The following is a 14,808-nucleotide window of genomic DNA, read 5'->3' on the forward strand; positions in this document are numbered from 1 at the left end:
TTGAGATCTACGATTAATTATCACGATTATTTGTTGATTTTAGCCAAAACAAAATTTTATTGTCACATAATTATATAATTATAACTGCTTTTACATCCATATTGTGCTACATTCCTACTAATACATCCATATTGTGCTACATTCCTCCTTTATTGAAGGATACTGTGAAGGAGTATGCCATTTCAGCTGTTGTGCGACCGCTTTCAACATGCATGTTTGCCGTGAAAGATACAGGCAACGCAATTTTCTGTTCACGTTAACGGCTCATATGGTGCCCGGTATCTACCGGATCGAAATAGCTACACGGATTTCTGTGGCTCATTACACTGCCACTTACATGTCTGCGTTGCGTCTGATGTCTCGAAACCCACGTTCGAGGCAACATAAACATCACTGCATGTCACGCTAGTAAACGCAGGTAACGTTAGCCTACCGTTAGCCACAGTAGTAACTGGATTAAACACGGCTAAAATGCTGACTGCTAAACAGTGTAGCGTATCTGTATTTCACTGTAGGTTTCCAACAGCGGGACGTCCAACAGTCTGCTGCTAAAGCTATGAGCTAAAAGACACAAACTAGCACTGGTCACTGCAAAAACAACACAGAAGGGACAAAACGTTGCGTTTACTGGTAAACTGGTAAACATCGTGACCGGCTTATGATGACCGACTGCTACCTGTTGTGGAATATTCCTCACGTTACTCTGTCCTCTGTGACTGTCTACATCTAGAAACTAAGCTGCGCGGTGCAGGCAGGGAACAGCTCTGATTGGCTCATGGAGACATGTGATCAAACAGTGGTTTATGGAGCGCTAGATTGGCTTTGCAAAAACTGTTCTATGAACGGAATGACGCATTTTAAATATCGCTCGATCACGCAAATTTGATCGTGGGAAGCCAAAATCGTGATCGTGATTAAAATTCAATTAATTGTGCAGCCCTACTTAACACATGCAGTAAATAAATAATTAAAGTTGTTGTTTATTATCAAGTAACATTTGGCCTAGCCCGAGTATGGAACACACCTGAAAAGACGGACTAAGGTAGGAACTAGTATTATACATAAATACCAGCTGATATTCTCACCTGGCAGGTCAGAGAAGAGTAGGATGCACTCATTGAAGCCATTTGCCAAGAGACGGTCCCTGAGCTGCTGCAGTATGGCCACACCGATACAGAAGGGGAAAGAGGAGTTACCCAGCAGCAGCGTGTCCCACAAGTGGAAGATCTTGTGCAGCGGAAACACATCTGTATGGCGGGTGCAGAAATAAACACAACAAAGGGGAGATTTTACAATTTGACTAAATATGAGAATAATAATAATTAATTTATACCATTTATTGAAAATTGTTAGAAATCACTACACACAGGCCTGAAATACACACAGACATGCTCAGGACCTATTCATGCACAAATGGAGAGACAGAGTGAGTGGGCTGCCAGTGCTGGACCAGCGCCATGAGTGGCTGGGGGGTACGGTGCCTTGCTCAAGAGCACCTGGTAGTGCCCAGGAGGTGAACTGGCATCTCTCCAGCTACCAATCCACACTCTGTAGTTTGGTCCATACTGGGACTTGAACCAGCGACCCTCCGGTTCCCAACCCAAGTCCCTACGGACTGAGTTACTGCCACCCCATTCTGCTGAGCTACTGGCCCATCCCAATGCCTGAAAAAACATTTCCTTTGTACAATAGGATCCTGCAATTGGAACAATAGCATGCAACATGTACACACTGAGAAATGGGGAATCAGCTTGTACATAATGGTTGTGATTTGCATGTGCATAGCGCATTTGCTTAACATGGCTATATGGCTTTAAAATGGGAGGCTCGCTTAGCAATATTGTGTATTGGCAAGGTTGCCTGGAGGGATATTTGATGTTGGGGAGGCAGCTGGGAAAATGTTTTTAGGTGGGTGTTGTGGTGGAAAAATGACAGGAAGAACATCAGGAGGCTGAGTAGCTTTAGAGCAAGGAGCCAGCACAGGTTATTTCAAGCCAACTAAAACCACATCCGGATGAGGTGTCCCACTGCAGTTCTTATAATAAGCCATATTACTTTCAGTATTTGAATATTTCCTCCCTGTTTAGATTTATGCATGAGAACCAGTACTGTCCACCTGCTTCTATCATCCCGCGTTTTTTAAGGTGGATGCTGGGTAGTGGACATGTGTGTGTGGGTGTGAAATGTGACTCTGGTGAGGCCGAGAGAGCAGGAGGGATGAGAAAATGCCTCGGAGGGTTGGCGCCACATTTGTAGTCAGCTGAGCAGACCACTGCATGTGAGTGACAGGCAGTGTGTCTGAGTGTGTGTGTGTCTCCGTGTGAATTGAAGATGACCCTCCAACCTTGTCTCATATTGGATTGGGGACATTAGCAGTCAGAGGGGCACAGCTGCTGAATACTGGACTCACACACTGCCTCAGGGGGAGGATAAGGGGTAAAAGGGTCACACCTCCCACTCTCCGCCCCAGGAGTGGTCTGTGTCTGTGTGTGTGTGTGTGTGTGTGTGTGTGTGTGTGTGTGTGTGTGTGTGTGTGTGTGTGTGTGTGTGTGTGTGTGTGTGTGTGTGTGTGTGTGTGTGTGTGTGTGTGTGTGTGTGTGTGTGTGTGTGAAGAATGAAATACCTCAACGCAAAGCGCTGATCATGGGTTGTTCTGGCTGTAAAAGTCGGCAAAGTTCTAATGCAACGATCTAAAACGATCTTGAGAAGTCAAAACGTTCTTCAAACGGTTGTACTGTATAATGGGTCTGTACTTAGAAGACACAGAGGTTAAGTGAATATTATTTAATTTGTGACAATAATCTAGGACCCCAGCTATATATGCTCATATTTGTGCTCACAACTGTGCCCTGTGGAAGATAAAAGTGTAGTGCTGCCATCAACTGACAAACTGCAAGCTGAGAACCAACTTTATGTACCTCTGATGTAGCACAGAAGGTAAAAGGACTTATACATGATGCGACTATGAAATCAACCCGATTTCCACTATTAAGCAAGGAAGCCTGCAATTATTGCTGAATTGTAATATTTCCTAATCTTCCAATCTTCAGCAAATGCAACATCTCAAACATGTAGACATCAAGATCTAAAAATGATCACTGCGGGTGCTAAACTCTTTTGGCCACCAGGACCTAATGAGTGACAGCTACTATAAACAAAAGCTAACTTGTTGAAACCATTTTATTTTTATTCCCTGTACATACTAGGAAATGAGAAAACACTGCAAACACAATACAATGTGGAATGCCCTGCCCCTGTCGCTGCGTGTGGCCGATTCGATTGTTTCTTTTAAAAAACATCTGAAGACACTACTATTCAGACAAGCTTTCAGTTGACTGATCTATCATGTTTTTATGTTTTGTATGATGTTTTTAAATTGTTAAACTTGCAGCATATAAAGCACTTTGTGATTCTATCTGTGATAGGTGCTATATAAATAAAGTTTACTTACTTACAATATAATGTAGTCCAAGTTAACATAAAACAACTACACTCTTTTAAATGTCCCTAATTGTATTTACACTTTTCAACACTCTCAAAATAAAAGCTTGGTAGGTCTCAACAGAAGCCGAACATTACAAGCTTCACAGCAGTAGCAGATACTGCAGGGCTATTCTAATGGATTTTATTAGAGAGGGGATTTTTGCTTCTTTTGTAGTACTGCAAAAAAAGCTCATAGTGAATAGCTCTGCCAAAAGGTCCTCATGACCTTTTTTCTGCTATTTCTGATTTTTTTTTTTTTTCAAAGATTTCAAAGACAAATCTAGCAGCATTGACCCCTACATCCACAGCTGCTCTTGGAGTTATGTTAAAGGAACACGCCGACTTATTGGGACTTTAGCTTATTCACTGTAACCCCCAGAGTAAGACAAGTCGATACATACCCTTCTCATCTCCGTGTGTGCTGTAACGCTGTCTGACACCCCCAGCATTAGCTTAGCCCAGCACAGATCCTGCAGGTAACTGGTTCCAACTAGCCTACTGCTCTGAATAAGTGACAAAATAACGCCAACATGTTCCTATTTACATGTTGTGATTTGTATAGTCACAGCGTGTACAAATAACAAGGTCACATGAGACACAGCCGTCTTCTAACCATATATAAACTGGGAACTATATTCTCAGAAAGGCGAAGCACCGCTATTTCTGCTACTTGGGCGGAGTGATATGCTTGCGGAACCTGAGAAGCCCAGAGCTGCTTTGCCTTTCTGAGACTATAGTTCCCAGTATGTAGACGGTTAGAAGATGGCTTTGTCTCATGTGACCTTGTTATTTGTACACCCTGTGACTATACAAATCCCAACATGTAAATAGGAACATGTTGGCGTTATGTTGTCACTTATTCAGAGCAGTAGGCTAGTTCGAACCAGTTACCTGCAGGATCTGTGCTAGGCTAAGCTAATGCTGGGGGCGTCAGGCAGCGTTACAGCACGCACGGAGATGAGAAGGGTATGTATGGACTTGTCTAACTCTGGGGGTTACAGTGAATAAGCTAAAAGTCCCAATAAGTCGGCGTGTTCCTTTAAAGAGGGAAAAGATGAATGAGTAGGATGTGGTACAGAAAATCCAATTTAAGGCACTCAAGATCGTAAAAATAAATAAGTCTTTAATAAATATGGGCGTCACAAGTTATAAAAACAAATCACACACCTCCTCAAGGTTCTCCTAAGGGAGGAAAGTTTGCAGAGTGTTGATGCATTTTTCTAATGTCTTAAATCCATATCTATTAAAGGCTTTTTATTTTTACCATCCTGGAATAGAGCGTCTGGAATTGATTTTGTCTGCCACGTCCTACCCATGGACCTAGACATACTGTGTTTTTCCTTCTTAATGTTGCCTCGAAACTCCTCTCACAAACTTTAGTTTAGAATACATTAATTGTGTTTTTTTCAGCAGACTGTAAAACCATGACAATGTAATCAATATTCTTGAAATAGCTGTGTGATAACAACTATTCCAACACCCACAATGGCTTATATACTGTATTTCATAAAATATCTTCGGCACAATTTGGTGTCATTTTCCTTACTTGGTGCATCAATAATCTTGTGAGTCACTACTTAAGACGCAGAAATTGGTGCAGACTGGCCCACAGGGAGCACTTTAACAAGCCTGTGAAGTCTACAGCGCAGTTCTGCCACTCTGTTTAGTCACAGAAACGTGACACTTGGTACAGACATGTATCTGCATACAAAGGCTTTCCATCCATTTCGGTCAGCATGTCAAAAATCACAGAAGCATTACATGAAAATTACTTTACTTAATTTTATTAAAAAGCAGTCTCAAAAGAGACCATTTTATTAGCATGTTAGTTCAAAACAGTCCTGCATTTACAATTGTACAGTATAGAAGTTATAAAATGTTCTTAAGAACGTTTTTTTATTTCATTATTACTGATGCATTAACGTAAAAAAAAAAATGTGAAGTTGGTTGAGGAGGAGCTAATTCTAACTGCTTTATATTGGTACTTTTGGGAAGTTTAATCTATAACGTCAAAAGTGTTGGGGGCGCCGTGTCGTCCTTAGGTCTACTTTTCATTAATAATAGAATTAGAACGACAAGCGAAATAAAACATGTTCATTAAACATGATCATCCTAGGGCGCCCCCTCAGTACTTTACTTGTCAAAATTTCATTACACGACGTTTCCAGTCTACGGGTCAGACTTAAAACACACGGAGCTCTGAAGCAGACCTGTGCGTCGCTTAGTGTCCACTCTCGCTGTAGAAAGAGAGACGAGCAGCGGCACAGACACGGAGCTGCTGCAGGTTTAATAATGGACGCGCTCTGCTGTGGGTATGCTGCGGCAGATGTGTCCTTATTTCTGCGTAGTATTGTGTTTCCACCTCCGATGTAGAGCAGCGTAGCCTACAGCCACTTCCCTAACCTGTCTCATTCAGAGACCAGCTTCCCAAACGGGGCTCTGTGTCTGTCAGAAGGTCTGACATCTACCGTATCAACAGAGAAATCACGTAATGCACAGCAGACTATGGTGCAGATGGATTATTTTCTGAAATATAGTGACTTTATTCTTGTAGTAGCCTATTGTATTAACACTTTATTTTTCTCACAATATCACAACTCCTCCAAACCTCAGAGAACACAGATGAGATATACTGTATTTTGAATGTGCACAAAGTTTTGAAAATGAGCAGAAATCTTGCTCAAACACATCTGAAATATTACAGTCCAGTGGTTTATTAATTCATTAAAATGAATTAATGTATCATTCAATTTTAATATGCACATTTAAGGTGGTTACTTCCTCAACAAAAGAAGCAAAAGTGGGAAGAGTAAATGATGCCTAGGCTACATGTGTGCTGACTCCGATATAATTAGAAACATCGATCCAAAGGAGAATAAATAGATGAAAGCAATACAGAATGCCTGAGAGCCTTACTGCAAAATATTCCATGATGTTTTTATATTTGCATTGCAATCTATGTTTCCCTTTAGATAATGATTTTTCCAGCATAATTGATTCAGAAAAAGGTCAACAAAAGAAAGAAAAAAAGTGCATAAAAATTAACTAGAATGCAGGAAATTAAGTATTTAATGCTAAAACTTTTCAGGGGGTGGCCCCCCCAGACTCCCCCCCCCCCCATCATAAGTCACCATGCACACAAATCTGGAAACAAAACACTGGCCTTTGGTTTGCCAGACCAGTTATGATTATACCAAATGTTAGTGCCAACTTACATGGAAGCTAGAAACTAAAATGAACATACATTGCTACTCTATCGCTGACACAGCGCTGTGGAGATCTGGCAGTGCGAGACTGTGGGGGGGGGGGGGCAAAACTCAATCTTGCCTAGGGCAACCAAAGGGCTAGAACCGGCCCTGTGTAGGACTGAGCAGTCGGGTCCTTTCCCCTTAGCACCGGAATTAATTTGCAGCTAGAATAAAGGTCACCAAGAGATGAAAAACACAAAAACCTAAATAACCGACCCACTGACCTTTACAGTCTTTTATATTGATACTTTAATTGAAGCAGACTCAAAATAGACCTCTGACGGTTTTAGATTACCCTCAGTGCCACATCATATCCACATTGTGAGTAGAAAGAAAAGCTACTTACGTGTAAACATAGTCAGGAACCATGGAATAGCATACAGCTGTGTGGTAAGAAAAAAAAAGACAAAAGATATAGGCACATTTCTGAGATAATGCATCATTCATTTGTATGCAATATTCAGTATGTCGAAACAAATTGCTAAGAGCTCAAATGAAATAAATGAATTGCTTTCTAACTAGAGAGATTTTTTAAAGAAATGCAGCAGCACACATGGCTGAACATCTCTATGGCTTCTAAGGAACAGAAATGGCAATAAAGAACAAACTGCTGAGTTTGGTTATTAGTCAATGGGGAGAAAGCTGACAATGAATCTCATTATACAGATCTTGTCATCCACCCTTCTTTCCCCTCTTCCTCTCCATTCCACATTTTCCCCGGAGGAAATGCATAAAATTGAAATTAAAGACCGCATACACACTCATTAACCACCTGTTATAACACCTGTCAATCGCTGGCCACCGCCACTGAGGCGCTGTAATATTCAGTAGCGAAGGGTCTGGAGCAGAGTCTGCAGGAACTGGAACTGGAGCTTATCTCAGTTGGTTAATTGATAGCTAATTGTGTGGGAGCTGGTGTCTGTTCAGTAGACCTCTTCTGTGCCCCAGGAGTGATGACCAGGAGAGAGCCACTGCAGTCTCAGCCTCAATTTCAAACAGCTCGGTAGCAGGACTGCGAGTCCAGCCAGATTGGATTAGTGTAGGTGTAAATGGCAGACCCAGGAGAGAAGATGTGGCCAAATTGAGAATGGCCTGAATTAAACCGCTGGCCACATGCAATCTGACTCTCTGCCCGATGGCTTCAGGCATTACTGGAGCGGAGTCCTTGAACACCACAACATTTCCAAAGATTACTTGTGGTTTCTACTTGCTTGCACAAGACAAATTGTATTGAGCTAGCCATGTTTTGGTATGCATATATGGGATGCAGTGACATTTGGTCTTTTAGGGCCAATAGATTTATTGCCTCAGTAAAACAACAGTTAGAGAGTGTTCTCTAAAGTTTGCAGAGGAAAGGGGGATTTATGGTCTCTAAAGTCTAATTACTGGGATTGACATCAAGCATGAAAGCTGTATCAACAAAGCTTGTTCCAATATCATCCAGGCCTAACAACGAAAACATGCATACAAAGTCTCCTTTGAAAGGCAAGTCAATGCTGGTAGTACTGTGCATAAGTCAGCAACATAACAGCATGCTTTTCTTTGAAGAGCCAAGTCTGAAAAATTGAGAAGCAAGATAGTGAAAGAATCACGATGGGACATCTGTTCAAGGGAAGAAAAAAAAAAATAGCACCAACAACTACAGGTAACATTTGTGAAACAAGCCAAAGTATCTTTTCTAATTTTCTTTTTCCCCCGATACTCTTTACATTATGACAGACAATCAACAAGCACAGTTTTGTGTTTCACTTGCACCACTTTAGAAAAGAAGCTACAAGGAGAAGGATGAGGAGGCTTTAATCCCTGACTCATCTATGATAAAGACCCCACTTTTCACTGGGTAATGTCCCAGGGGCCAGTCCACATGTGACACACATCCATCTCAGCACACTAACTGAAACCCTAGAGAGACCGTAGAGACTTTAACCTTGTCACTGTCAGAGCAGAGCTGTAAAGAGGAAAGTGAAGGGCAGGGAGAGGTGGCACAGAGTAAGAGGAATAAGGTAAGCCTGGCAGAGGACTATCATTAAGTGTGCCTGGGAGACATTAGTCGCTGTATAAATCATCACTAGTGGACTACTGGGAGAACCTGACCCTCGCCACAAATTCTGGAAGGGAGGATGTGGAACAAAAAGTGTCAATGACAAAGAAAAGATATACACAGTGATCTATGGTTGGCCATATCCTTTGGCCCTGGTGCGGAGACAAGAACTGGAATAATGTCTTACTATCTTTGACTTTCCATTAAAAGGTAAACTTCCACTTCCCTCCACTGCTGCCTATTGTCGTCAGTGTGTCGGGGCACTTGCACTCTTGGTAACTTACGTCTGGGATGAATCCAATCTCATTTAGATGGTTGCTTAGCTCTGGGTCATGGAAGGCAATCATTTGGGAGAAGACGGTCAAGTACTCTGAAACACAGGCAAAGGGGCAAGAGGTCTATACATAATCTATTGTGTAGCTTGAGTGCTCAAAACCTGAAAGAAGTCTTATCGACCAAAGACTTTACAGTCAACAGTAAGAACACAAGAAGGATTATACAAGACGTAAACATACACAAACTTAATGATTGGCTTTAGTCAATCAGTCATCAAGCGATGAGATCACATAATTCAAATACTTTATCAAAATTAAAATTAAAAATTATTATAAAAAAAAAACAACTTTATTTTTATTATTTTATCAACAAAAGGGGCATCGACCAGACAGATAAACATTAGCTTGCTCTCCAAGGCATCTCGCAGGGGAAAGGAAGGATAATATTCACATTCCCCACAGAGTTCAAGAGGTGTATGGTGTAGCTGTTTATCAGTCACATAAGAAATGCTTGTGACATTTCTCTGCAGGCGTTTACGGTTTCATTTGTTTTCCTATCTCTAAATGATGCAGCTCAGCTGCAAACTCCATTAAGACAAACTGAAATTAGTTTTCGCAGCTTAGGAACAACATGGAGCCAAAATTTAATCAACATTGAGCTGACGGCCTGATGCTCTGTGCCAGCCGATGATAATTTGTTTTTGAACTTAGCTGAATGCTCTGACCATGTTTAATACTTATTACTTAACTTGCAGTGGCAGTTGACATTAGCGCAAAAACACTGGATGGCCGAAGTGGAAACAAGTAAGATGAAGGAGAGTGTGTAATTTATATTACAATCAGGAGAAGCAAAAGAAATTTTTAAAATAAGCTTCAAGATCACAATAATGTATTAATGTGCAAAACACAGCAGATCAGTACAACTTTTCCAAACACAACAAGTGCTTATTCTAGTAGATCTTACCTTGAATGACATGAGAGTTGTCCTTCAGGAAAAAGTTGTACAAGTACTTGGGGATGAAGGCAGACATGCAGGCATATGCCAGGGCTGTAAAGAGTATAAGATAAGTATGAAAGGAAGGCATACAACTTTAAAAAGGAAGTAAGCTATTACAATTAAAATTATTACCTTCATTATTGAAATTCAAGTAGAGGAATGGGGCACAAAGTGAATCCAAACCTGAAATAATGCAAAGAAAATCAAAACAAATTTGCTGTATAGGGTCACACAGTTTCAACTGAGGATAAGGAAGGGAGTTTACAAGATGGAATGTGAGCATCACCTAGTGTCCAGTCATATACAGTACATTAGAGATGCAAACAGAGAGAGAGAGAGAGAGAGAGAGAGAGAGACAGACAGAGAGCGAGAGAGAGAACCAGAGCGGAGAGAGAGAGAGAGAAAACAAAAAAGGAGAATAAAACCTAACAAAACATCCAGTGAAACAGAAAAAGAAATTGACGGAAGAGTGTCTGACCCTGCCAGTAGACCAGGTCAGGGTGGGAGACCACCCAGGCTTTCAACACACGCCTGAACTTGATGTGGCCCTGAGGAGACGACAGCAGCTCGTCGTACTGGTGGCAGCGTGGGATGTCCACCTCAATCTGTAAGCATACACAAATACACACCCAACTAAATAATGAAGCTAAATTGTGTAAGATGACTTGACATTTTACCTAGTTTTAAATAAGTTACCTGTCTGTCAGTTGGTATGGGAGTATCCTTGTCTATGCTCTCATATTTGGCTTGAATGTCGCCCTGTGTAAAAATTAATGAAAATAAAGATAAGTGTCCGCACAAGACAATGTTAAAACTGCACCTTTTCTCAACACAGGACTACAATTTCTCTTGTACCTCAATGCCCAGCAGTGCTGCCCACGCCAGGCCTCGAACAAGAGGGGGGATATCCACCCTGGCCTCTTTCCACACAAGGTTCTTCTTGTAAGGATAGGCCTGATAACAAAACATTAAACAGAGTATATATTACCCAGCTTTAATTCAACAATAAACTGTTATAAGATAATATTTCAGTTGAAACAATCGCCAGGCTCTGACATATACACTAATTGGGAAAGACATGCTCATGTGTGTAGCATCCCATGTGCATTCTAAGTGTACAGAAGTGCATATGTGTGTGTGTGTGTGTGTGTGTGTGTGTGTGTGTGTGTGTGTGTGTGTGTGTGTGTGTGTGTGTGTGTGTGTATGAATTTGTATGGAGCCCAGACCTTGAGAAGCCTGTCAAAGAGGATGATGCGGATGAGTTGGTACTCTGTGTCTCTCTCGCGGATGATGAGTGGGAGCGTGACGGTGGCCGACAGCTCATTGCTGCTGTTGGACTGAGGCAGACTTGACTGTCTGCATGAGGGAGAAGTAAAGGCAATAGGACATTACCCGAGCCAAAATAAATGACGGGTGGAGGGGGGGGAAGTAGGGGAAATAGTCACAGGGTAGGAGAGGGCGAAAGCGGCAAGTTCAGGATGGAGATTGCTTACTCGTCTTCCAGTAGAGGGTAATAGGCTTCTCCTGCTACATCCTTTAGCCTCTGAAAAAGAGAAGAAAGAGGATTAAAAAAATAAAAAATAAATCATAACTAAGGTTCAATTCTGTTCAAAAGGTGCATTTTGAAACCACTTAAAACATAAATAAAACACCCACTATTACCCAAGTGTGTTTGCCACAATCACAGATCAACATCGTTCATAAGCAAGGGCACATTTCACACGATAAAATACAGTGATGCATTGTTTATAGAACAGTTGCCATCTAGTGCGATGAACAAGCACTCATCGATACAAAGAATGTAAAAGCTTAATGAGTGCTATGTTGTTGAAATGTTTTCTTCCCTTTGTTTGTTACAAATGATCAAGTTAAAAAAGGGGCATGGAGAGCATTTAGATTAGATAATTTGTTTTAAAACTGGAAACATATTTGAAAAGGTATCCTCAAACACCAACCCTATACACAATAAACACATTTACACAATACTGTACATATCTTACATTTCTGAGTTGGCAGAGAGACAGTGTCACTGTTGTGTCGTCAAGCAAGAAACTCCGATCTCTTCCCTGGCCAAATGACTCTCCATCTTCCAGGACAAAACTTAAGAAAAACAGAAAGACAGAGAGAGGGAGACATGTTATTATCATCATTTGAAGCTAGCAAATGCCTTCATCAGTGTATGTGCGTGTGTGTGTGTGTATTGTACTTGGGCAGTGTGCAGATTGGAGGTTTGGACTGGATGATCTCCTTGTTGGTCAGCTCCTTCTCCAGGTCTCCCCCTGCCAGACACCACAGATGGTAGACCTCATCTATGGCCCGCTCTGACAGGTAGTCTTCATCATCGTCTAATGACACACACAAAACAGTAATCATATAAATATACTAATCATTTGTGTGTGCCGGCAGCAGTCATTATAAAATGACACACACATGTTCACTCATATGGCAGTGGAATCTCGATTGGACATAACTTAAAATATATAATTCACATAATGCAATTTCACAGTTAAAACTAACACAGTACAAGTAAGAAAATCTATTTAAAGATTAAAGAGCCTAGAGGAAACAGTTGATCTTGTGCAGTCAACATGATGTTCAATGTGGAGCTCTTGTCCTTGTGGAGTCACTGAACTGTGTTTTGGAATTAACCACTGGACCGTATGTGAAACAGCGAAGCAATAATCTTGTTGAAATGGAAAAATGTATCCCTATCCACAAAGAAGTCCCCCACGTGTTTTACATAGTCACTTTTTGTATTTAGCCCTGTTTATTTTCAGGTGGGCTTTTCACAGAATGTTAGTGCAAATTTTGGAAATAAGAGGTAGGCGCAAATGTACAAGAATATTAATTATACCAATTAACTTTGCTTTCAAGAACATGAATAAGATGATGAGATTACAGGTTATTTTAAGATCAAATGTAAAATGTCTTATATCAAAGAAAATTCTCACAGGACACTAATTAGACCTTTTTGACAGTAAATACTTCTATCTAGCAACTGCTATTATTAATATTGATGCTAGCATGCTTAATTAAACCTACTTCAAGATAATCAGTTCTTATTTTTGAAGTTTTTAGTCAAGAGGAAGAAGGCTTGATGGGTGAATGGTGTGCATGTAGTGTGTAAGTGTGACTGTAAGGCTGCATGTGCAGTTGTCTGGAGTTGGGGCAGACCTTTGCAAAGGTCACTGATGTCTTCTGGGAGCTCCAGATGTGCACAGCGCAGGGAAGAGGAGAACAGACTCACAGGCTTCTGGAAGGGCGTATAGAGGCAGGAGATGCCACTAAACACAGGGTCTCCCAGCAGCTCTGCAGGGGTCGGCCTGGAGGACAAAGGCATAAAGGTCATGCAAGCAAAATATCTACAAACACAGAGTGTGCATTTAAGCTGTAATTTTGTAACAACTGACAAATTATTGTATAAACATTTAGTTATATAAAGTCACAACAGCTGTTTATCGCAGTGTCAGGCAATAACTTGCATCTGTTTATTTTGGTCTCATTTCCCTTTCTGACGTACATGCAGCAACTAGTTCATAACCCGTATGGCCAAAGTGTTTTGGAAACTAAACGACCAATGTCCTCCAACAACAAGATAAATCCATTGGAGAGGGTATTTACCTTTTGGATGGAAGAAATGTCAAGCATTTCCTTAATAACTCGAGAACATTCTCAGGCAGCTCCTGTAAAAAAAATTACTTTATTAGCTATAGTATGCGCAATACATACAAGTCTCCTTTAAACATCCAATAGTCTCACAAAAAAGTTAAGAAAGATTAGGAAGAAAAACTACTTGTGAGACTACATGTCTAATTGAACTTATTGAAATGCATAAAACTAAGTTTAAGTGTGTAATTCTAAATTAATGGACAATATAAAAATTTGTATTTATTATAATTTCTGGCATGTGACAGCTCTTACATGCAAATGACCCCTTAGAACACTTAGAAACATCTTCTATCCATTGACACTTTTGAGTACCAACTGTAGCACTGACTATAGATAAATGTCAAGTATTGTTAAGGCAAGTTAAGTTGGCATCAAATGCTGACTCTAAAGGCCTTTTTATAGTTGTGCGTCGAATCGACGGCGTACCCCCGCAGACCCCTCTGCGTCTATGCCAGACCCTACACCGTAGCCTGACGTGCACCTCTCGAAAAATGTAACTACATGCACGTCGCAGCGATGCACGTCGCAGCGATGCACGTCGCAGCGTCTGCCGTCGCAGCGATGCACGTCGCTCGGCCGTGGCTTGGTAGCGTTGCATTTCCCCCGACTCATTTCCTGGTTCTCCTTCTCCATAAAAAACATGAAATCAAGGAGAGGGTTCACTTTTCCTGCTACAGATTTCCCACCGTGGTCAGAAAATACAGGGGAGACACTTTGTTTCTCTCACTATGACTCTAGAGTCGCTACTCGCTCCGAAGCTAATCACCTTCACACTCTCACTTTCTCCCTCGCTGTATCACCCACTCCACACGCACGCACGCACGCATGCACGCACTAGTATAAACATCAGGCCACTTACATAGGCTACGGCGAAAGCTCTGCGTGGAGCCTGCCCAGGTCTATAAAATGGCCTTATGGCATGTTTGCTTTTTTGATCTGATATTTTTTAATCAAAATCAGTAAAACTAAAAAAACATTATATTTAGGCAAAGATCTTTATTCAACCATGATGAATTGAGCAGTTTGGTATTATAGTGTTTGTTTAACTTATTTTAGATAATGTGTGACATGCACCTACGACACCAAAACAAATTC

At 41.1% G+C, this 14,808-nt stretch overlaps 1 protein-coding gene across 1 annotated transcript in view; it reads right to left on the reverse strand.

The window, feature by feature from the left end:
- Positions 1–14,808, reverse strand: part of tbck (TBC1 domain containing kinase) — a 57,190-nt gene that overhangs the window by 38,014 nt on the left and 4,368 nt on the right. Inside the window, exons 9-22 of the mRNA XM_039817035.1 lie at positions 13,666–13,727; positions 13,219–13,367; positions 12,251–12,389; positions 12,045–12,144; positions 11,538–11,587; positions 11,271–11,400; positions 10,900–10,998; positions 10,741–10,803; positions 10,523–10,649; positions 10,177–10,227; positions 10,012–10,095; positions 9,057–9,142; positions 7,078–7,114; positions 1,086–1,247 (exon numbers count right to left, since the gene is read on the reverse strand). Of these exons, the coding sequence (XP_039672969.1) occupies positions 1,086–1,247; positions 7,078–7,114; positions 9,057–9,142; positions 10,012–10,095; positions 10,177–10,227; positions 10,523–10,649; positions 10,741–10,803; positions 10,900–10,998; positions 11,271–11,400; positions 11,538–11,587; positions 12,045–12,144; positions 12,251–12,389; positions 13,219–13,367; positions 13,666–13,727 (1,339 nt within the window). The remainder of the gene's footprint in view (positions 1–1,085; positions 1,248–7,077; positions 7,115–9,056; positions 9,143–10,011; positions 10,096–10,176; positions 10,228–10,522; positions 10,650–10,740; positions 10,804–10,899; positions 10,999–11,270; positions 11,401–11,537; positions 11,588–12,044; positions 12,145–12,250; positions 12,390–13,218; positions 13,368–13,665; positions 13,728–14,808) is intronic.

This window comes from Perca fluviatilis, chromosome 1 (assembly GCF_010015445.1).
Source record: "Perca fluviatilis chromosome 1, GENO_Pfluv_1.0, whole genome shotgun sequence".
Classification (NCBI taxonomy): Eukaryota; Metazoa; Chordata; class Actinopteri; order Perciformes; family Percidae; genus Perca; species Perca fluviatilis.